This window comes from Chiloscyllium punctatum, chromosome 39 (assembly GCF_047496795.1).
Source record: "Chiloscyllium punctatum isolate Juve2018m chromosome 39, sChiPun1.3, whole genome shotgun sequence".
Taxonomy (NCBI): Eukaryota; Metazoa; Chordata; class Chondrichthyes; order Orectolobiformes; family Hemiscylliidae; genus Chiloscyllium; species Chiloscyllium punctatum.
The window spans coordinates 48465975-48490181 of NC_092777.1; the positions used below are offsets into that span (position 1 = coordinate 48465975).

The 24207-nt window shown below is 40.7% G+C and overlaps 1 protein-coding gene across 1 annotated transcript; it reads right to left on the reverse strand.

The window, feature by feature from the left end:
* Positions 1-17114: 17114 nt before the first annotated feature.
* Positions 17115-24048, reverse strand: LOC140464042 (somatostatin receptor type 2-like). The gene is made up of 2 exons (XM_072558681.1): positions 23755-24048; positions 17115-22757 (listed from the first exon to the last, which is right to left on the reverse strand). Exon 2 carries the CDS (start codon positions 22719-22721, stop codon positions 21609-21611), a length of 1113 nt encoding a protein of 370 aa, XP_072414782.1. The 5' UTR covers positions 22722-22757; positions 23755-24048; the 3' UTR covers positions 17115-21608.
* Positions 24049-24207: the final 159 nt, after the last annotated feature.

Consider the following 24207-nt stretch of genomic DNA (forward strand, 5'->3'; position numbering starts at 1 on the left):
GTGTTTCAGTTTTCCACCAGTATTTGTGTCAAAATAGGCTTGCTGACATATTTCTAGAATGGTGTGGTTTTAATTTTAAGGTTGAGTCCCCCTAATCCATATTACTTCACTTTCCTATCAATTCCTTTCACATATCCATAAAATCATCCCTTCACCATTATATACTCCAGAAAATACAAGTGACTTCAATGCACCCTTGCTTCATCAATTAACTATTTTAGTCTGGTCAACATCCTGGTAAATCTGCATAACCAGTTTCCAATGAAAATAGTTTCAGGTATCCCCCGCTATCCAAAAGTAGACTGTTCCTATGAAACCTTTTGTAAGCTGAAATGGCATAAAGCAAAGACACATTAATTTATATGAAAAAAGTTTTAACTCTTTTCGGAAAAGCGAAAATCCTCTTCGAATTTCTTTTGGTTAGTGAAAACAGGTGCTAATGTATGACTTTCTGAAGAGCAAAGTGACGGAGAGCAAACTTTCGAAAAGTGGGGGAGACCTGTAATACATATATGAAGCCAAGGATGGCATCATAGTTTGGCACTCCTGCTGGTTTGCTCATCTTCACTTTGAAAATTCCATTTGAAATTGAAAGTAATTTCATATTCCATTTGTTTTATACTAACAGTTGTCTTGATTCTTGTTCTTTGACTTAGTAGGCAGACAATCTGGTTAGTAGTGATTTGAAATACTGTAATTTGCATTCCATTGATTTTGGTTCATGTACAAAGGTTAATTGTAAGAAGTGTTAGAATGGTTCAGAATACACTCTTTATTAAAACTGAGAAATTGATTCCATTATTAATAGAAGATGAGATAATGAATTGTAAACCACTGCACAAACATAAGGCTAAGTATATTGTCTCATGAAGAATTCATTGCTATTGTTTTGTAAATACCATTTAGTGAAACTAACAAAAGGAAAAATTGCAAACAATTGTGTTAATTTCCATAATTTGGATTTTGAAAGCCTGCCAGTTTTTGGTTTTAGGCTTGGAGCAGTTCGTGTGATCAAACAATCCTTTAATTACAACAGAGATGTGCTATGTGAGATTGTTAGACAAATACATGATATCCTGCTGAGTTACTTGCAAACACGTTCATTTCCATCAAATGAGCTTCTGAATCCGTGTTGGTTCCAGCTCATTTGGTAGCAGTCTCATCTCAGAAGCAAAAGATTACATTTTCAATCCTATGGTAGAGTTTAGGACATATTCCAGGCAAGCACTGAGGGAATATTGCATGTTGCAAGTGCCATTTTTTAAAATCTGATGTTCAACCACAGCATCATGGGTCCTCCTGAGTGGATTCCATGACACTATTTCAAAGAAGGGCAAAGGAAGTATCCCTGGTATACTAACATGGGTTTATCCCCCAAAACAACTTCAATAAAACAGATCATCAGGTCAGTACCTCATTGCTGTTCATGGGACCTTGTGCGAATTGATTGCCATATTTTTGACTTAACAACAAAAAAACACTTCAGGAGGAAAGACTTTTGTTGTGATTGTAATGAGGTCAGCCACATAGGCCACATGCAATATGAGTTCCCTGATTGGGGCTGTTATCCTGGTCCAATCAGGGAGCCCTGGCTGACAAATAAGAACAGGAGTATCAGACATCCTGTTCATTCTGAGAGCTGGCTCTGACGAAGCTGTGTTAAGGACTCTCCTCGTGTAAATAAAGGGTGACTTGATGATGAGATACTGGCCTCTGTGGAGGTATCTCAGTGATGATGAGAGAAAGGCACACTCCTGAAAAAATTCACTTGCAACAGCCTTCTTTCCGTTGGGGTAAGCATTTCTGGCATAATGCTGTGGTTTGGGAAGCTTGACTCATTTGATCCTGCTATCAAAGACTGGGACAAGTATGGGGAAATGTTGCAATTTTTCCAGGCAAGTGACATTAGGGCAGAAGAAAAGCAACGAGTGATTCCCCTGACAGCTTGTGGATCTGAAGCTTTTTCAGTTATTAGGAACCTAACTTTCCCTGAGGCACCAGATATTAAGATTTAGTTGAGGAATATTACGACCCCAAGACTCCTCTAATGCTGAGATGCTATCAGTTTTACTGGACAATTCGAGAATCAGGGTAATCCCCATCAAGATGAGACATTTGTCTTTGGTTTAACTTTCAATTAGATGCTGAGAGATTGGGCAACTAGTGAATGGCAATAAATGTTGGCCTAGCCAGTGATGCCCTCATCCCATGAATGAATTACAAAGTTAGATCCATTCATGTATTTGCACAATATAAGGCAGGAAATTATCTGATCAGGTAGCCATTAACACTCAGGATGTTTTTTTCAGGATCAATAGACAATGGATGCAGGAGTAGGCCATTCTGCCCTTCAAGCCTGCACCACCATTCATTATGATCATGGCTGATCATCCTCAATCAGTATCCTGTTCCTGCCTTCTCTCCATAACCCTTGATTCCACTATCCTTGAGAAGTCTATCCAACTCTTTCTTAAACGAATCCAGAGACTGGGCCTCCACTGTCTTCTGGGGCAGAGTGTTCCACACAGCCACCACTGTCTGGGTGAAGAAGTTTCTCCTCATCTCTGTCCTAAATGGCCAACCCCTTATTTTTAAGCTGTGTCCTCTGGTTCGGGACTCACCCATCAGCGGAAACATGTTTCCTGCCTCCAGGGTGTCCAATCCTTTAATAATCTTATATGTCTCAATCAGATCCCCTCTCAGTCTTATAAACTCAAGGGTATACAAGCCCAGTTGCTCTAATCTTTCAAGAAAGTCCCGCCATTCCAGGAATTGACCTTGTGTACCTACGCTGCACTCCCTCAATAGCCAGAATGCCTTTCCTCAAATTTGGAGATCAGAACTCCACACAATATTCCAGGTGTGGTCTCAGCAGGGCCCTGTACAGCTGCAGAAGAACTTCTTCGCATCCATACTCAATCCCTCTTGTTATGAAGGCCAGCATGCTATTAGCCTTCTTCACTACCTGGTGTACCTGCATGCTTGCCTTCATTGACTGATGTACAAGAATACCCAGATCTCTTTGTACTGCCACTTTACCTAACTTGACTCCATTTAGGTAGTAATCTGCCTTCCTGTTCTTGCCACCAAAGTGGATAACCATACATTTATCCACATTAAACTGCATCTTCCATGCATCTGTCCACTCACCTAACTTGTCCAGGTCACCCTGTAATCTCCTAACATCCTCCTCACATTTTACCCTGCCACCCAGCTTTGTATCATCAGCAAATTTGCTAATGTTGCTATTAATACAATCTTCTATATCATTAATATATATTGTAAAAAGCTGCAGTCCCAGCACTGATCCCTGCGGTACCTCACTGGTCACCGCCTGCCATTCCGAAAGGGAGCCGTTTATCACTACTCTTTGTTTCCTGTCAGCCAACCAATTTTCAATCCAAGTCAGTACTTTGCCCTCAATACCATGCGCCCTAATTTTGCTCACTAACCTCCTATGTGGGACTTTATCAAAGGCTTTCTGAAAGTCCAGGTACACTACATCCACTGGATCTCCCTTGTCCATCTTCAGAGTTACATCCTCAAAGAATTCCAGAAGATTAGTCAAACATTATTTCCCCTTCATAAATCTATGCTGACTCTGACCTATCCTGTTACTGCTATGCAGATGTGTCGTAATTTCATCCTTTATAATTGACTTCAGCATCTTTCCCACCACTGAGGTCAGACTAACTGGTCTATAATTTCCTGCTTTCTCTCTCGCTCCTTTTTTAAACAGTGGTACAACATTAGCCACCGTCCAATCTGCAGGAACTGATCCTGAATTTATCGAACTCTGGAAAATAATCACCAATGCATCCACGATTTCTCAAGCCACCTTCTTCAGTACCCTGGGATGTAGACCATCAGGCCCCGGCGACTTATCAACCTCCGACCTAACAGTCTCTCCAATACCAATTCCTGGCAAATATAAATTCCCTTCAGTTTAGGTCCTTCAGCCACTGTTACCTCTGGGAGATTGCTTGTGTCTTCCCCAGGGAACACAGATCTCAAGTATCAATTCAACTCTTCTGCCATTTTTTTGTTCCCCGTAATATATTCCCCTGTTTCTGTCTTCAAGGGCCCAATTTTAGTCTTAACCATTTTTTTCCCATTCACATACCTAAAAAAGCTTTTACAATCCTCCTTTATATTTTTGGCCAGTTTACCTTAGTACCTCATTTTTTCTCTGCATATTTCCTTCTTGGTAATCCTCTGTTGTTCTTTAAAAGCTTCCCAGCCCTCCGTTTTCCCCTTATCTTTGCCATGTTATACTTTTTCTCTTTTGACTTTATATGTTTCTTAACTTCCCTCGTCAGCCACGGCCACCCCTGCCTCCTCTTAGGATCTTTCTTCCTTCTTGGAATGAACTGATCCTGCATCTTCTGTATTATACACAGAAATATCTGCCATTGTTCCTCCACTGTCATCCCTGCTAAGGTATTGCACCATTGAACTTTGGCTAGCTCCTCCCTCATATCTCCATAGTTCCCCTTTTTTCAACTGAAATATTGACCCTACCAATTGTACCCTCTCCATTTCAAATTGCAGATTGAAGCTTCTTGTATTATGGTCACTACCTCCTAATGGCTCCTTCACTTCGAGGTCCCTGATCAATTCTGGTTCATTGCATAATAGCAGATCCAGAATTGCCTTCTCCCTGGTAGGCTCCAGCACCAGCTGTTCTAAGAATCCATCTCAGAGGCACTCCACAAAGTCCCTTTCTTGAGGTCCAATACCATCCTGATTCTCCCAGTCTACCTGCATGTTGAAATCCCCCATAACAACTCTAGTAACATCTTTGCGACAGGCTAATTTCACTCCTTATTCAACTTACACCCTACATCCATACTACTGTTTGGGGGGCTGTAGAAAACTCCCAAGAGGGTCTTTCTACCCTTAGAATTTCTCAGCTCTATCCATACTGACTCTACATCCCCTGATTCGAGGTCCTCCCGCGCAAGGGACTGAATGTCATCCTTTACTAACAGGGCTACTGCACCCCCTCTGCCCGTTAGTCTGTCCTTACGATAGTACGTATAGCCTTGAATATTCATTTCCCAGGCCCTGTCCACTTGAAGCCACGTCTCCGTTATCCCCACAATATCGTAGCTGCCAGTTTCCAAAAGAGCCTCAAGCTCATCCATCTTATTTCTAATACTTCTTGCATTCATATATAGTAGTTTTAATTTGTTACTGTCCTCACCCTTCCTATCAACCCCTATTTCACTCAACCTTACAGCATGATCAAGCTTGTACAGTGAATAATTAGCTTGGACCCTATTAATAAAGGTACTATTTCGGTCAGTCCCATGGGGAGTGGAACAATAGGAGTCCATATATTGATGAATGAAGGTAGGTTTGCAGGAAAAAGTAGTATAGAGCCTGCTGGCTAATTTCACAACGTGGACATGAAAGAAAGGGAGCTCATTTGACTGCTCCAATTCCAATGTAAATATGAGGACAGTATGGAGCCTATTAAGACACACAAGCACCTTCTTACATAGAATTGCAGCTCCAAATATATCAAACAAATCAACTACGTTCAACTCCTGTCTTCTCCATTTTGTGGAAACAATTAGTGAATTTATCAAACATTAAGGGAAGACATTTGATAAATTGCTAGAAAATCTCAAGCATCCTGACTGCTTTTAATATAATCAAAATCTGACCTAAAGGCTTTCAAGATGAACTCTTCTCTCTCTGAGGGGCCTTCTATGCTTCAGAATATCAAAAATTTGTGTACACAGTCTGTTAAAACTGTATGTTTTCCATTTTTAAAATGCCACAGTCAATTCATTTTAAAGGCCGCCATCTCTGTGCTCTGCACATGGTCCTTATGACTGTAAATAAATTGCCCTCACACTGTACTGGTGTTATTTTCTCAGCATTGTAAAATTTAATGTGCCATGTTCACAAAGGAATTGTGCAATCGAAAGCTACCACTTCTTATCAGGTTAAATATTTAAAATGGATGGAAAGAGGAAGAGAATGTGTTGTGTGCAATGTATAATTTAGACTGCCCGTATACCAGAGGACGAGTCCAAAGGGAGGTTTCACTATATTTCAGGGGAACCGGGAGGAGCAGGAACTAGGAGAGCTCCTAGGGTACCACTGAGACCTCTACCTGCTCAGATAACACCTCGCTCCAGTAAAAGACCTACCTTACCTGGTGTTGTAGCAGCCTAGAACCGGCGGCCAGCCCTGGGCTGCTCTTTTTCTCTCCACCAACCCATTAGCTGGATGCTAATGAGAGATTGCATCAAATTGGACAGGTCCTCACTCAATCTCAGCTATCTGGCTGCACAGAGTGCATACCCAGAGAAACTCATCCCACTCCTTACATCTCTCTGTCATTTCAGCTTTTGATATCATGTCCAGCACTGGAAATACTAATATCTGACTGATAAACAAAATAAAAGGCAAAGACATTGGATGTAAAATTGGAAAAAGTTCAGAGGTGCTTAATTGGTTGTCAGTTACTTTTGAGGTGTCTGATGGTCAGCAGTGTAATATATAAAGGATAAGAGGCAAGAAGAGTCTCAAAGTATTGCATTATGCAAAACAAGTGTTGGCAAATGCTTGAGCACTATCTTGTCTCCGTGCACAAGCAATTGACTGGAATGAAGTAATTTTGGATTAGTGGTGCTGGAAGAGCACAGCAGTTCAGGCAGCATCCGAGGAGCAGTAAAATTGACGTTTCGGGCAAAAGCCCTTCATCAGGAATAAAAGGAATTAATGGTAATTTTGAGTAACCTTTGCCAGTTGAATAAGAGTCACACTCTTGTAAAACTCACCAGGTGGCGCTATACATCTAGTATGTTGCCAATGTAACCAACCATTTGTACTGGGGAGACTACAGGTTAAAGACACTGTTACACTGCTATTGATGGACGATAGTAATAAGTTTCAACTTCAAAGTGTAGCAAAAATGTAATTCCTGTACCAGCGTGGTGGTATACCCTGGGGTAGACAGGCATACATCACCGTGTGTTAAAACAGAATTTTCTAAATGTTTTGCCTAACTTCCTTGATCAGGTACTCTGCACCTCTCATTTTGGGAAAAAAAGGCCAGGGTTACATAAGCTTTTTTTGTAAACACCTCTCATAACTTGTTTTTCACCTTCAACGATTTATGTGCATAGACTCCTTGTTCTTGTAATCCTTTAAAAATTGAATTGTTTAGCTTTTTTTTTAATACCTCCATTCATTCTTTCCACCAAAATGTATCATGACTAACTTCGCTCAATAAAATATCCTCAGCTGTGTCTGTCAATTTTATCCATTTGCCTATGTCCATCTGAATTCTGTAACTAAGCTCAACTTCTTTGCTGTATTTCTCAGTTTCCATCACCCACAAACTTTAAAATTATACACAAGCCCAGGTCATTAATTTATATCAAAGAGAAATGTCCGAGGGAACACCATCTTATACTTTCCCCCAGTCTGAAAGTCAACTCTTCACCATTGCTGTCTACTTTTTGTTCCACAATTACCTACCAATATGCCACCATTCCTCTCGTCCCATGGGGAATTATTTTGCTTTTGCTTTTGAGTCTATTATGTAATTAATAACAAAATATAAACTGACATCATGTGCCTCATTTTGTTCATCTCACACTGATCACCAGAAAGAATGCCATTTAGCAAGTCATTTCTCCCTCTGCCCCCATTGTCTCAGAAAATGTAAATTATTGCACAGTGGCCCAATTTCATTGATTATAGATGGGTTCATTGTATTCTTGTCTCTGAATCAAATAATCCGAATTTCGCTGCAGTGGAAACTTTAAGTCCAATATAATGCCAAACCAAGTTTGTGAAATCTCAGAGGATTCACTAATGAGTCCTGTAGATTTTACAAATTTACAGAGAGCACATTTCAGCGCTATAAAAAACTTCCTTCCTGTTCACACCGAATTAATATTTTCAGGCCTGTAGAACTCAGTCCTGGTTTTAATTTGATGCTAATGGCTATTAGTTTAATAATAGACTGCAGCTTCAATCTAAGAAGGTTATTCCAAATATGATCTCATAAATATTTGGCCAGTTTAATGTTCAATGCAGCGTTAGGAACAGTGCAGTTAAGCGAATGACTGTTTGTTCAGCACAGTGTATTTTGTTGAATTTGCATTCTGTAGATATTTGAATAGGATGCTTATAATTGCCATTACTTCAAGACAGATTGAACACTTTAAATGTTTGAAACTTTTCCAAGGACAAGTAAGTAACTGAGACCAAATTCCCACTTTAAATTAAAACAAAATGCTGATATTAATGACAGAAAAGCTAAAGGAAATGTTGCCTGTTTTGTATGTTACAAATCTAGCGAGCTGATATCTGCTATGAAATTGAGAAAATGTTTGCCAGACTTTATTTCCAACCAGAAGATGGCAAGATTGAGTTTCAGGACTAACTGTTCATATAATACAGCATCTCCAGTGAATTTGCCAATTTTTGGACCCCCACCAACCCACCCCCAGCACAGTATTATATAGAATCGTGGAATGATATGTCACAGAAAGGTGACCATTTGGCTCATCATGACTATGTTAGCTCTTTGAAGGAGCTATCTAAATAGCCCTGTTCTCATGCTTCTTTCCCTTAGATTCCCGGTATTTTTTCCATTATCAATATTTATCCAGTTCAATCTAGTTCTATGCACAGATGCTGCCCAACCAAAGGGATAGTGAAGGATGCAGATGCTGGAGAGTCAGAGTCATTACCAAACTATCTTGGTTTCTGATGATTTGGAGGAGCAAAGTTAAAAATCACACAGCACCATTTTATAATCCAACAGGTTTATGCTGGACTATCACCTGGTGTTGTGTAATTTTTAACTTTGTCCTGATTTCTAATTGATTATAGGACGACGACATGCAACGACAGGGATAGCCCCAGCAGAGTTGCTCCTGGGGAAAAGGCTCCACACTCGAGGGGGGGGGGGGGGGCGGAATGCGGTGAAACAACATCAGGAATGTCAATCTCAGACACAAGATTCCTCTAAGCAGGAGGGGCAGTTTGGTTCAGGGACAAAATTTGATGTAGGAGCCACAGAAATAGCTCAACATGGGTAAGAGATATGGGTGACGTGCAGTCAGGTCCAGTGATGTATAAAGTTTGCGTAGGTGCGATGGTCCTGAACAAGCATGTGGACCATATGAAAGCTGCAAACACGCAAACGGTGTGGGAGTTCTCTGGGGCTGTTAATCTCCAGTCAGGGAGCCCTGGCTGACAGATATAAACAGGAGTGCCAGACATCCAGTTCACTCTGAGCACTGGCTCTGAGGAAGCTGGATCAGTATCAAGGACCTTCCACATGGAAATAAAGGACAGCTTCGTGATAGGATACCAGCCCCTGTGGAGTTATTTCAAGCAGGAATTAAATATGAAGGAGGAAGGATGTATTTAATAGACCAGCGGATAATGTGAGCATAAGCAACTCAAGCCTTGAAGTAGAAATAATTAACTCTGAAAATGGCAATACAAGAACAGCGAATGGAGTATCTTCATCAAGATTTCTGAGTTCAGAGAAAATATATTAAATGCATGAATTGCAATTTGCAGAAAATGGAAAATAAAATGGAAGCAATTATTTTACAGTAAGTCAATAGCACTATAGAAAGATATGGACTTTATAGCATGGAAAGCAATCTGCCTAAAAACTGGTAAAGAATATAAAATGCACATACTGAGATAAAACATTCAGGGATTTAAAAAAGCAAAATAATGGTGAAAGAGGGAATTTATATTGTTTACAGGTTTGGTGTAAACCAGAAAGGAGTCAACTTGCTCTAAGCTCAAAGGAAAAAAAAGGTTTGCGCCATTTGTAGGAAAATATACTTAGAATTAGAATTAGGTTTTCTTGTTAAATGTACTCAAGGACAGGGATACAATGAAAAGTGTACAAAGTTGCCATTCCCCAGCACTGTCTTTTGCATCTTAGTTAATAATCACACAACACCAGGCTATAGTCCAACAAGTTTAATTGGAAGCACTAGCTTTCAGAGCACTGCTCCTTCATCAGGTGGTTGTCAATTAAAGCACTTCCAATTAAACCTGTTGGACTATAACCTGGTGTGTGATTTTTAACTTTGTACACCCCAGTCCAACACCAGCATCACCAAATCATTTTGCATCTTAGGTCTCCAAACTCTGCAAAACAATGAAATTGGATATCTACAGTCAGAATAGGGAATAGGGTTAAGAAATAAAACAGATTTGAATTATCTATTGATTGAAACAGAGAGATGAAATAGAAAAATCAGAACAGAAATCCTCCGACAAATGGCGGGTAAATGCAGCACAACTGGTTAGGCTAACTGACCTATTGCCATACCACATCTACATATTTCCATGAAAGCTAAACTCTGAAAAGCAACCCACTTCCTCTTGGATAGGCAACATTGGTTTCATGCAATTTGTCTCCTCATTTTCAATGCAAAGAATGTTACAGAATTCACACAAGAATTATTAGGGTTCAAAATCATTTGCACTTTTAATGTACAAAACTGCAACAATACAGAGTTAAATATAGATGAGAAGTGAACACATCACATCTTAGACACAGGCAACAAAATATAAAACCTTTTGTGATATCTTCAAAAAAAAACAAAGACACACACTCAAACCATGTTAACAAACAGCTGTTGGGCATTAAGCAAACATTTTTCAGGTCGCAACAGTCAGTTGAACACTTTTATCTCTTCCCCACACCCCTCAATTGTTTGTTGTCAAAAAGGTGAAAATAATTTTTAAGTTGCTCCATCAAGAGCTGGAAACTTTGACTGACTGATTCTTTGAAAAGTCAAAAGTTTTAAGTCTTTCAGTAGACAATTGTAATTATACAGAAGTTCTACAGGCAATACAATGAGGCCAGTTTTCAAAGCATTGCCTTTTGGAAGGTTTTCTTTGTAATTCTCAATGACTTCACCATCAGCCTGGTCAATCTTTTCTGACAATGCGTTATTTGGAGATAAGGCTGAAATGCTACAGGGATAGTTTGGTGGTCTGGAGACCAATGTATGCAAGTTCATTCTGGTTTGCATCCACTGACAAAAAAGAATATGAAAATTGCTGTGGATTTGAAATTTTGCCAATGAGAAAGGAAGAAGGATAGATGGTGTAGGGTTGATGGTGTCAGGGATAATGGTGGGCGGACTATGTGGAACCAATGCTGGTGCTTCTGGGAATGGCCTACAATGTTAGTTTTGCATTTCTCCTTTGTTAAATTATAATTTCTTAAACTGGCCTGCATGGCTTCAAGTCTGTTGCCATCATTAGTGAAGACTGAGATTATGGATTGTTCACTTTTATGCTGTATGCATTATTACAGTTCACTATACATATAATATACATGTGTGTATATACAAATATATTAAAGATATCCAAGCAGTTGTAAACCAACATGGGATGTGAACAGATTAGAATTAACTGCCAAACTTTTGAACATTTCATCTAAAGTTCTTTTGATTGAGAAAAGGCTTTTGAATTCTAATTTCATTGCTCATATTACTGGTGTTCCATGAAGGTGACATTTTATAGGCAAGTTCTCTCCTTCATACTCAGTAATTACAGAGCTTTGTGTATTAAGAAAGGTTTGTATTTACACAGGTTGTTATCAGATTGCTATATATAACCAATTGTTTCTCTCCAACGGTTCTTTGTGACTATGGTTAAACTACATGCCAATCTTATCAGATCTCTCAGAAATGGTTCAGTGTTTATGAAAGAAGCATCTTCCTTAGGTGAAAAAGTTAAGTATGTAAAAATATGAATTATAAAATTGTTTGACATCCCATTGTGGTTAGTCATCACAACCATGCAGCAAAAAACCACAGTGTACTATACAGTTCTGTAAACAACTTTTAACGGGTTTTACTAACATAAATAACCTGGTATATTACATGGGTATTGACCATGTAACATATAAAAGTAGTAGATCCATGAGGATCTCACTTGCACAATATATAGAAGAAATCTTTCCATTTGCAAACACTTATCGGTGGCATGGGAGAAGGGGGTGGTGCCCATTGTTTTGTTGCCATTATCCACCAAGGAGTCGAACAAAAATAAATAAAAGTAACATGACGCACTCTATGTAGAATGGTTACCAATTCTATAGATAACAACTCTTGGCTTTATCACATAAATAACTAATTTTAATGGAGGCACATTATCCAAACAGGAACATAGATGCTAAACAAAAGGCACACATTTAAAGCTGTATTTTGCAGCTGACATTTTGGTTCAGTCTGTCTCCTGTTTCAATAACTTGTAAACTTTGCTATCCTAACTATAAAGGTGCTCTCATTCACTCACCCAGTAATTCTCTAGCACACAGTTATACAAGATACTTAAGAGGTGAAAAGATAACATACAATCATACATACGTTTGAAACCAGTAAGCTTAATTGAGTACTTTCCATAATTGAGAAATGAAAGTAGCTTAATGGCAGCTGTCATAGAAACATTCCAGGAGCAGGTGATTCCAGTCCCTCAAGCCTGTTCTGCCATTCAATAAGGTCAGATATTTATCCTAACTCCATCCATCCATGTTGGTCACTTGATATGAATGGCTAAGAAAAATCCCGGTATCGCAGATTTAAAGTAATTAAACTAGGATTTCCTGGTTTTTTTTAGCAGAGTTTGAACTTCTACCACTTCTTACATGAAGAAAGGTATCCTGCCTTCTCCCCTGAATGGCCTGGCTCTGATGTTAAAGTTACATCTCCATATCTAGATTTGCCAGCTAGGCGACATGTTTCTCTCTGTCCAGCAATTTCATGAACAATTCTTAAAAATTTTAATCTTATCACTCCTTAACCCTCATTTCAGGAAATAACAAGTCTAGTTTGTATAATCAATGGAACTGGGGTTGAGAGGGTGGAAAGCATCAAGTTCCTTGGAATGACAATAACCGACAACCTGTCCTGGACTTGACACATAAATGCAGTGGTCAAGAGGGTGTAACAATGCCTCATTTTCTGCAGGCGGCTCAGGAAATTTGGCATGTCCATAAGGACCCTCACCAACGTCTACAGATGCACCATTGAAAGCATATTGTCTGGGTGTATAATGGTTTGGTATGGCAACTGCTCTGCATAGGACCATAAGAAACTACAGAAGATGGAATGCACAGCCCAGATCATCAAGGAAGCCAACCTTCCATCCATAGACTCCATTTACACAGCTCACTGCCATGGAAGGCTCATGAAAGACTCATCGCACCCTGGCAATGCTCTCCTACAACATCTTTCATTAGGCAGAAGATACAGAAGCCTGAATACACACACCAGCAGGTTCAAGAACAGCTTCATCCCATCCTTTATTAGACTAATGAATGGACTCTCTAGCCCCCAAAATTTTGCTAAAGTTGATCTTGCTTAGGGCATGCCCTGTGCAATGTAACCTGCATGCCTCTGTCTAAGCCTTTCTGACGCATACATCCTTGCTTACTCAGATCTGCCTGTACTGCTCATAAACAAAGCTTTTCATTTTACTTTCATAAACGTGACAATCAATCAATCTTTCCATTTTGAGCCTTGGTAACATTTTGGTGATCATGCACAAGTCAATTTACCATTCCATAATGCTGTGACTAGAGTTGTACATGGTCGTCTGTAACCAGGACTTTACATAGGTATTACAAAACATCCTCATTCCACGAGCTTTTCTAACTCTTTTTTAGAACTGACAAATGTATTTTCGTGATCGCTGTATGCAGCAGTCTAAGTTTAGTTTTCAGTGTTAAAAAAACTCACAGTTATCCTCTTTGGTCCAAAACTAATGATTTCATACTTAATGATTTGTCATTCACTGCTTATCATTTTCTCTTTTCTAATTTTGTCCTCCCTTCTACACTACTTACTGTGCCACCAGTCTCTGTGTCATCAACAAACTTGGACATATTTTTCTCTGTTGTGTTATTTAAGTCTTTGATAAAATAGTGAATAATTAAGGCACCAGCACTGATGTTTGTGGCACATCATTAGTCACTTCTTCCTAATTCGAGCACATATCAATTATGGCTGCTCAGGTATAAGAATAGGAAAGGTTTAGAGGGATATAGGCCAAATGCAGGCAAATGAAATTAGTATACTTTGAAAACTTAGTCAGCATGGACAAGTTGGACTGAAGGATGTTTCTGTGCTTCTGACTCTACAATTCTACACCACCTAAGTAATTTCTAAATCAGGTCAATAATCTGCTTTCAATCTGTAAACTTTAATTTTGAAGAATATTCTTCCATGAAATATGGCCAAATATCTTCTAAAAGTTCTAACATACAATATTCTTCAAGTAGTTCAGATGATATCCCATGACAGCCTGTGGGTTAGACTTGTTCTCTCAATCCTCAGACTAACTGATATTGATTCACTTGCATTAGCCTCTTACATTATAATATGGAAAACATTTCTTACTTAGTTACCACATTTTCAGTTTACGAATGGTTCATGGCAAACACTGCATTTATAATGTAAAGTATGTTTTATTACCATGGTATTTCTGGCAGTAAATTATCAGAGAACTGAACACACTGTAAGTATCAAGAATGTATGGCTGGGTGGTGTGAAATTTCATACACAAAGCCTTTATCGTTGGTTTGTTAAGAAACCATCAGTCAGCAGTAAAACAAAATCAATCCACTGAGTCTGTATTGATAGCCTTGACATTAAACTATTTCAAGATTAGACTGAAGTTGGCTATGAGGACTATCCTATGATCGACCTGTAGTCTATCATAGGACAGGATTTATTCTCCAGATAACTAGTACAATATTTTGAAATATATTCAAGAATATTAGTTCTCCAGTGATTTGACACAGAGCAACAATGATCTCCAAAGGATCTACATGTGACAATGAGACATAAAGAATCAGTTCTCAACTTTGCATTTCCGAAATCAAAGGTTTGGTACACAGTTTTAAAGTGAAGAATTAATATTGAAATTGAAAACATCCTACATAGTAAGTTTCTTTTACATAACATTCAATCTTAAAGGCATACATATTTGCTGGGCAAACTTTACCCATGTAAAGTAAGGTAATGTAGCATGGTGGCTCACAGCACCAGAGACCTGTGTTCAATCCCAGCCTTGGCTGACTGTCTGTGTGGAGTTTGTGCATTCTTTCTGTGTTTGCATGGGTTTCCTCTGAGTGCTCTGGTTTCCACCCACAATCCAAATATGTGCAAGTTAGGTGAATTGGCCATGCTAAATTGCCCACAGTGTCGTCCAGGGATATGTAGCTACGTGCATTAGTCAGAGGTAAATGTAGGGGAATGGGTCTGTGTGGGTTACTCTTCAGAGGGTTGGTGTGGACTTGTTGGGCCAAAGGGCCTGTTTCCACAAGGTAGGCAATCTTTTCTGTATTTAATGTGTATGAAGAGCTACAAATATAGTTTCAGATGTATGTAATACATACAGTGCTAGAGATTATATAACGTGGCATTTGAGAAGCTCAGTATCATTTTATGAACAAAACCCAAAATCTTTATTGTAAGATTGCTGAGTTGTAATTGATTTGAGTCACCAAATTGCTGCAGTGCAGAACGTGACCATTCAGTCCATTGTGTCTGCACTGGTTCTCTGAATGAGCAATTCATTTTGTGCCGATCACCTGCCTTCTCCAAATAACCCTACATATTGATTCTTTTCAAGTAACATTCTAATTGCCATTTCACAAAATTGTTACAGCACAGAAGGAGGCCATTCTGTCCTTCATACCTGCGCCAGTTCTGTTACCTAGTGAATGCCTCAATTGAACCTGTCTACATCACACACGGTCAAGCTGAGGATTCCAGAACTGTAATTAATTAATTAATTAACAATTAATTAATTAATTCTAATATTGGTTTGCTTCTTTTGCCAATTATTTTGTGCCCTCTTGCTCTTGATGCTTTCATGAGCAGAGACACATTCTCCCTGTCTCCTCTATCCCTTCTGATTTAAAATCTCTATCAAATCTCCTCTCATTATTCTCTTTTCCAAGGAAAACAGTCCTAACAGTTCTGATCTGTCTTCCTCACTAAACGTCTTCAGCCTTGGAAACTTTCCTTTAAACATCTTCAGCGCTCTCTTCACATCACTGTCAAGGTGGAGAGCCTAGAACCAGTTGCAATGTTCCAGTGTCTTACATAAGTTCAACATAATTCCCTTGCTTTTGTGCTCAAAGCCCCACACAATACATCAAGGATACTGAATGCATTATTAATTTCTCAGTCAGCCTGTCCTGCCACCTCCAATTACAGCTCCATAAATACATTTGGATATCCCTGGTCTTGTAGTGTATCCTTTATACTGTCTCTCCAATTGTCAAAAATCAATGAAACCATTAGACTATGTCTTTCCCCCTCGAAATCCCATGTATTTTATGAACGTACAGAAAAATTCAGTTGTTCAAAACTCTATTCTCACTGATTAGTGGGCAAATGGATCCCACTGTTGCTGAAAGATCATTTACTTCCTCAGAGCTGGTCAGTTTATCTGTGGCAGACTTTTAGTACAATTCATTCTCCTTATTTGCTATTACCTCTTCTAAACTTTTGCTCTTACAGCTGTCAGTGTCAAGTGTCATCTGAACATTTCAGATGATTCTCTACTTTTTCAAACAATTGTAGCCTCAAAATATATGTTGATATTAACACTCATAATTCACTTGTAATGCTCTGAATTTCTTAAACAATAAAGTTGTTACTCAATATTTGCAATACCTGTTTATTTTTGTAGAAAGGATGTATCCATATTTGTTTGTTCAGAATTGAGTACAATGTGATGAGCAATGAAGTAAAGATTGTCCAGAATACATTTATCTTAGACAAAATTTTTGAATTCGCTACACGGGATCCAAAATTAGGCAGTGCATCATCAAATGCTATAACCTGTGATGTACAACTCAACATTGGAATGGTTATGTACTGGATTAGTGGTGCTGGAAGAGCACAGCAGTTCAGGCAGCATCCTACGAGCAGCGAAATCGACGTTTCGGGCAAAAGCCCTTCATCAGGAATAAAGGCAGTGCCTTTATTCTGCCTTTATTCCTGATGAAGGGCTTTTGCCCGAAACGTCGATTTCGCTGCTCGTTGGATGCTGCCTGAACTGCTGTGCTCTTCCAGCACCACTAATCCAGTATTTGCTTTCCAGCATCTGCAGTCATTGTTTTTACCTCATTGGAATGGTTATGGCCCTCTTCCCTTGCACAGTGCATCATGTAATCATTGAACTCGGGGCAAGGTTTTCAACTGAATCAACTGAAAACAAGATATAGAACTATTCCTTTCTTGAGGTATATTCCAGAAGAAAATAAACACTTTGTTTTTAGAAACTGCATCCTTATTAAAATTCAATTGCTTAAAATGCTGTATACTTCTAACTTTTCATGAAAAAAATTATTTGGTGAAAATTATACAAGGAAGATGCAGCTTGCTACAGTGTTTGACATGGAGATACATGGAAGGCAATAGGCAGTATTAACAATGCAAACTTCTTGAGGTTCTTTCAAATGAACTAGGATAAATGTTCTTAGGTTGAAAAAGGTATACATATCTGTTAACACTGTTCTTCTGTTGTGGAATTTGGCTTTTAAGTAATTAAGTTATTTGGATTCCCTGATAAAGTTATTCTTAGTTTACTGTTAACAGGATCGATGACTCAAACAAAATATTTTGGTGCTGTCACTTCCATAAAACATACAATTAAAACTGTACCGATTTATCAAATATTTTAAAATTTGGGTTTGCACTGCCTGTGAAAGGTTCAACTTTCATAGTAAATGATCTCCGTTGCATGGATAAATTACAGATGAAAGGAATGATAGTCAGGCCTGTCCCTCCATCTAACTTGAAGGATGTTGGAAGCAGTTTTGATTTCCCCCCTCCCAAAACATTCACACAGACAAATACACACACATGCATACCAGCACTTACCACTCACTCCCCAGATCCATGAGTTGTGACAATGCCCCAAACACTACCTTGCGCTCTCACCTCCACCCCCCCCCCCACACAATCCCATCTTGTCCCCGAGTGTGTATCTCGAGTGCAATGACTGTCAACTACACTTTTTAAAAAAAATAAATAACAATTATTCAGCAGAACATAATTATTTGCAAATAAGCTTGGCCTAACCTACAGGTTGATTAAATCCATGCAAAAATATCATTTAAGATATACAGAGTTAAAAAAAAATACACTTCACATCTCTACTTTAATCTCGAGACTGACTTTCCATGCCTGCAGTATTGTTGCCCTCATTTTCCACTGTAATCTGTTTTGAAACTGAACAAAAGCATTGATGCATTAGTGCACTCAGTTGGAATAGTTTGTCAATTTACTGTAAACATTTTTGCCAGAACTCAGAACATTCTTAATAACGAGTAGCCATTGATGAAAGGAGGGAGATTCCTTTTGATCAGGCTGGCCTACAACACAATTCCTGCATTTAAAAAAAGCTTAAAAACTGCAGGCCACCAAATTATTTTAATCAGTATCAAGTTATTTTTCATTTGTAGGCTAAATGCATGGTGTGCCTGTACTGCATGCAAAAGGATTATTTGTCTTTAATGTGTGTGGTTATAGCATTTACTCAATAGTTAAAAGTTGAAAGTCTGTGACCTTTTGTAATAAATCAATAATTAAGGAGGCAATTTTTTGAGTAGTAGAGCATTAGACATAGGAAAACTTATTCTTAAAAGGTAGTAAATCTTTGATTAATTACCTAAAGCAAGCGTCATTTTAATAGCTGATGTAGAAGTAGTAAAGATATAGTCTAGAGAAGAAATCATAAGCCTCTGAAGTATAATGATTCACACCATTAATAAACCATTTCTAATAAAAGCCTGCCCATTAGATTTCCTGAAAATCTAGTTTCTATATGTAATTGTATAAGTAATTTAGATATCTTATAAACAAGATTGAAACTCCTACACATTATAATTTGTCGCAAAGGTCTTCAATATGAAGGTAAATCAATTTAAGAACTCCTTCCCTACACATTTCTCACTTACATTTGGAAGCTATTACAACTTGAAGATATGTTTCAGACATGAAATTCAATTTATGGCAATTTTAGTCCAAGAAATGGTTTGGTCTTACCTGCAATTCGCTCACAAACTGACTTTGTGTATTCTTGTTTATAATAAAAAGCGGTGAACTTGACAGATAGGTGTTTTTAAAAAGGGTTACAGGTGTGATTCTAAATGAATCAATTCCAGTGGTTGATGTGAAAGAATTTTGTTTCATTGCACTGGGTTTTGGTTGTAGTACATTGTTTAAGTATCAGAGTGCTGGGGAAAAAAAATCATTGAGTGACTAACTAGCAAGAAAGCTAATTCAGCAGATCTGGCAGCATCTGTAGAGAGAAATCAGAGTTCGCATTTTGGGTTCTGAGGAAGGGTCGCTCAACTCAAAATGTTAACTCTGATTTCTCTCCACAGAGGCAAGTTATCTTGAGGTTGTAAAGGACATTGGTGAAGTCTCTTCCAGAATATTGTCTCCAGTTCTGGTTGCCCAGTTAGGGGAAAGATATTATTAAGCTGGAGAGGGTTCAGAAGAGATTTACAGGATGTTGCTGGGTATGGAAGGTTTGAATTACAATGAAAGGCTGGATAGGCTAGATAGATCTTCTTTTCACTGGAATGTAGGAGGTTGAGATGCAACCTTATGGAAGCTTATAAAACAAAGAAGGGCTTAGATAAAGTTAATGGTATTTGTCTTTTCCCAAGGATGGGGGATTTCAAGACTAGAGGGCACATTTTTAAGATTAGAGGAGATAGATTTAAAAATGACATGGGGGAAATTATTTTACACAGAGGGTGGTTCATGTGTGGGATGAACTTCCTGGGGAAGTGGTGGATAAGGGTACAATTACAATATTTAAAAAACATTTGGATAAGTACATGAATAGTAAATGTTTGGAAGGATATGGGCCAAGAGCAGGCAGGTGGGACTAGTTTAGTTTGGGATTACGTTCGGCATGGACTGGTTGGACTGAAGGGTCTGTTTCTGTACTCTATGACTCTATGTTGCTCGACCTGCTAAGCTTTTCCAGCAGTTTCTGTTTTTGTTTCTGATTTACAGCATGTGCTGTTCTTTCTGTTTGAAAGATAATTCACTGATTAACATTGAACCCATACTCAATGGGAGAAGTTTGACCTTGGGCTTTGGGTTATGCTTGGTCTAACTTCTCATCTCAAAATTATTTCATGTTTGTCCTCACTCTTACTCGTTGATCAAGAGCTAGATATTAGAGTGATACAAGAAAATCACTTATTCAAAGATTAAAATGACAATGATGGTCAATGCAGGTTTCAACAATATAACATTATGATTACAATTGCTAAGTATAACCCTCCATCATCTCGGGTTTGTCACTGTGTGGGAAATGGTGTCCCACATCCACTCCCATGACAGAGCTGACGGGATAAAGGCATGGGGTGAGAAGTTGAAAAGATATCTCCCAGAAATGATTATCATTATTCATCATTCACGTTTCGGTAATTAACCATGAGACATTGCAGATAGCCCTCTCCTGAGTTGAGTGGTTACTTTCTTAACAATTTTAGAGGAAACAAATGCTTGTTAGAACTCCAAACAGTAGAACGGTTTTCAAAGCCAGATCACAGGAGAAAAATCTATCTTGGCTGACATCCACATCCATTTCAGTTACTACAGAAACAGGTCAGTATCCACTCCTGATCAATCAAAGTGTCTAATGGTGTCGGAAACGATATTTACAGATAAAGTGCAGGCCACCAATTCACAGAAAATGGAATTACATTAGAGCTCATCTCATCAAACTTGCAGTTCCCCTGGAAACAGCCTGGGCTGATTTTTATTCCAACGAAAGGTAACCAATCGGTCAGGTTAACGCAGTTTCTCTCTCCACGGACGCTGACCGACCTGCTGAGTATTTCCAACAGTTTATTTGTCCTTTTTTAAAAAACAAAAACCTCACTGAGAGGTCGATCCTATGCTTTAGAATAGGGCAGGATTGGGGGACCGCAGCTTCTCAAACAGCCGTTCGCCAATGAATTCACTGATTGCACATCCAATCCAGTCAATCTAGCCACAGAGGGAGAATACAATGGTTTAAATAGCGTCGAATTAAGACGAGATTCACATCACAACACGAGCAGAGGACTATGTTGAAGCATTTCCAGGTTAACATCACAGGACTAGATCTGACTATGGGGGTTATCACGGCCGAGCTTTGACCCAGAATAGGCGGCCTGTTCACACACTGGAGACATGAAGCAGTTGAGACGAGTTCAGCCCCAGTTGAAGGCAGTGGGCTGGAAGGGCGACAGTTCTGGTGCAGTGCTGGGGCGGAATGAGACTGCACTGTGCTCAGTAACAGACAGGGATACAGAGTCAGAACGCGATGCAGTCATCTGAAGTGAGGGAGGGACCCCGAGCAGTCAGTCCAGGGACCTGTCCAGCAGATTGCAGCCCACCTTCAGAGAAAGGCCAGAGGGAGGCGCCCTTTGAACCTGTGTGGCTGGTTCAGGGAGGGAGAGAGAGAGGGGGGGGGGGCAGCTGAGATTTGGGCTGGGAGAAGGGAGAGTGCTCCTTTCCAGCTAACTTCCTCCCTCCCCTTATTCCCCCCCACCCCCCTTAGATACTGGTCTGCAGGTCATCGCCATTGAGCAGAGTCCTCTGGGTCTCGGTGACATCCTGGAGCCGGGATTTATCTTGGCGGCTGTCACTGCGGTCCGCCTCGTCCAGGCCGCTCACCTTCCTCAGGCACAACACATTCTGGAAACTCTTCTTGAAATTGTCGGAGAGGAAGGCGTACAGGATGGGGTTGGCGCAGCTGTTGGCGTAGGAGAGCACCACCACGAACTCGTAGAAACCTTTCATGGCCACGGTGGGCTTGACATCGACCGCCAGGGGCAGGAAGTTGAAGATGTAGAAGGGCAGCCAACAGAAGACGAAGACAGCCACGACGATGGAGACCATGCGGGTGACCTTGCGCTCTGATTTCTTGCGCTTGGATGATCCCACGCGGATGCCCGAGGCTTTGACCTTGATGATGATGAGGAGGTAGCACAAGCAGATGATGGTGAGAGGCAGGAAGAAGCCCAGGGCGAAGGTGTAGATGCCAAAGGCGGTGTACCAGCTCGGGTTCTTGCTCGGCCAGGTGATCGTGCAGCTACTCCTGCCGTTGCGGGTCTGCACCGCCGAGTAGATCATGATGGGCAGAATGACCAGCAGCGAGATGAGCCACACCGCCCCGTTCACCAGCTTGGCCAGCCGGGGCTTCCGCCACTTGGAGGAGGTGATGGGGTGCACCACCGCCAGGTAGCGGTCCACGCTCATCACCGTCAGGCAGAAGATGCTGGTGAACTGGTTGATGCCGTCCAGGGTCATCAGCACCCGGCAGGCGGCCTGGCCGAACGGCCAGTGGGCCAGGGCCGCCTGGGTGGCGAAGAAGGGCAAGGCCACCATGAAGAGCTCGTCGGCGATGGCCAGGTTCAGGATGTAGATGTTGGTGACCGTCTTCATCTTGGCGTAGCGCAGGATGACATAGATGACCAGGGTGTTGCCACTCAGTCCCAGGACACACACCACAAAGTAGATCAGGGGCAGCAGAACACTGCCGCTCATGTCTACAGCCGGGCTGGCAGGCTTGCTGGAGTTCTGACCGAAATCCCACGGCACCTCCGTGGACACATTCACTCCCTGAGAAGCCTCCAGCAACCATTCGGCCGGAATATCCAGAGACATCTCTGTGCTTACCTCCAGCCCTTCACACTCCAGCACCTGAAGCGAAAAGAGAAACTTGTTTTTGTGTGGTTGATGCTTAACTCAGTTTCAGCCATTACTAACCTTGCTTTAAACTTTTAAAATGAAAGAGACCGCTTGATTTGGTTTTTTTTCCGCGGGCAGGAGTGTTTATTTTTAAGGAGCTCCGTTTGAAACATCGAATTTCTAGCGAGCTCGTAATAAATCTTCAGTCCGACCGGGAATGCGGTCAACCGCTGTCGTTTTCTGTGCCTCGCTCTCCCCCGCTCAAGAACTGTTTAGAAATTACATTCGCGAAATCCAGGGGGGAAAAAAAATCCTCAAGAAATCAGGAAACCCCTGTCCATCTCAAAAACTCTGGACAGGAACCAATGAGGGGTGGAAAATCAATGGCAGAGTAATTGTAGGATTTCACTTCCCTCCGTCAACACTATCTCCAGCCCCTTACCTCCCAGAACACTCAACTGTCCTCGGCATCAGAGGCTGTAAGACCCCCTTACTGAATGCCAAACTGACAGGGAGATTGCAAATCTCCCTCTCTCTCTCTCTCTCGGGACAGGTCGGATAGAGAGAACAGTCCAACACCAACCACAGTGGACAGTGCGTTCAAAACCGTATTGTCTATCCCCAGACTTCGAAACTCAACCCATTTAAAAAAAAACCCTAAACAAAACAGGTTAACTCTCCTGTGAGGTGGATTTGGATCTTGCTTTGCAATATGGTTTTTCCCTGGCTCTGGAGTAAGACATAGCGAAGGCTGACCCACCCGTGGGTGTAAGGCGGGGAAGGTTTCACATTCGGGAGGCGTCTGTTCCCAACTGGTGGAAACATCCTCAGTGAGAAGGGAGAGCTCTGTCTGCAATGCTGTATTTACCACTGAAGATCACCCCCTCCCCAAAGACACATTCCCCCTACACACTCACACATCTATAATACAGCCATTGACAATATATGTCAATTCGGAAACAACTCCCCCCCCCCCCCCCACCAACCAAAAAATACTGGAGACCCTTACCTTGCAGGAGGGGAGAGAGACAGGGTGTAATAAAGGGAATGGCGCAATCCGGATGGCTAACTTCGGAAAACCATTGCAACAGCACTCGGTTGCATTTCAGACCCAAGCCGAAGCGAGAGTGCAGCGAGTCAGAGGCTGCAGGACATGGGACGGTTCAGCTCCCCTGTGTGTGTCTGTGTGTGTGTGTGTGACAGAGACAGAGGGAGAGTTGCTTGCACCGTTTGCTTCTCCGTCTTGTGGAATCTCAGTTACTCTCTCTCTCTCTCTCTCGCCGGCAGCAGCCTCGACTGTTGCACACACGATGGAGCCAGAGCTGTGACTACCGACAGCAAAGTGATGTTAAATATCTCCCGACGTTTCTAACGTATGCCTTTACGTCAGGCTGGAGACAGATCGCGGCAGTCAAATCCCCGCTGGTCTACATGTGACTGCAGCAGCCACACACACACACAC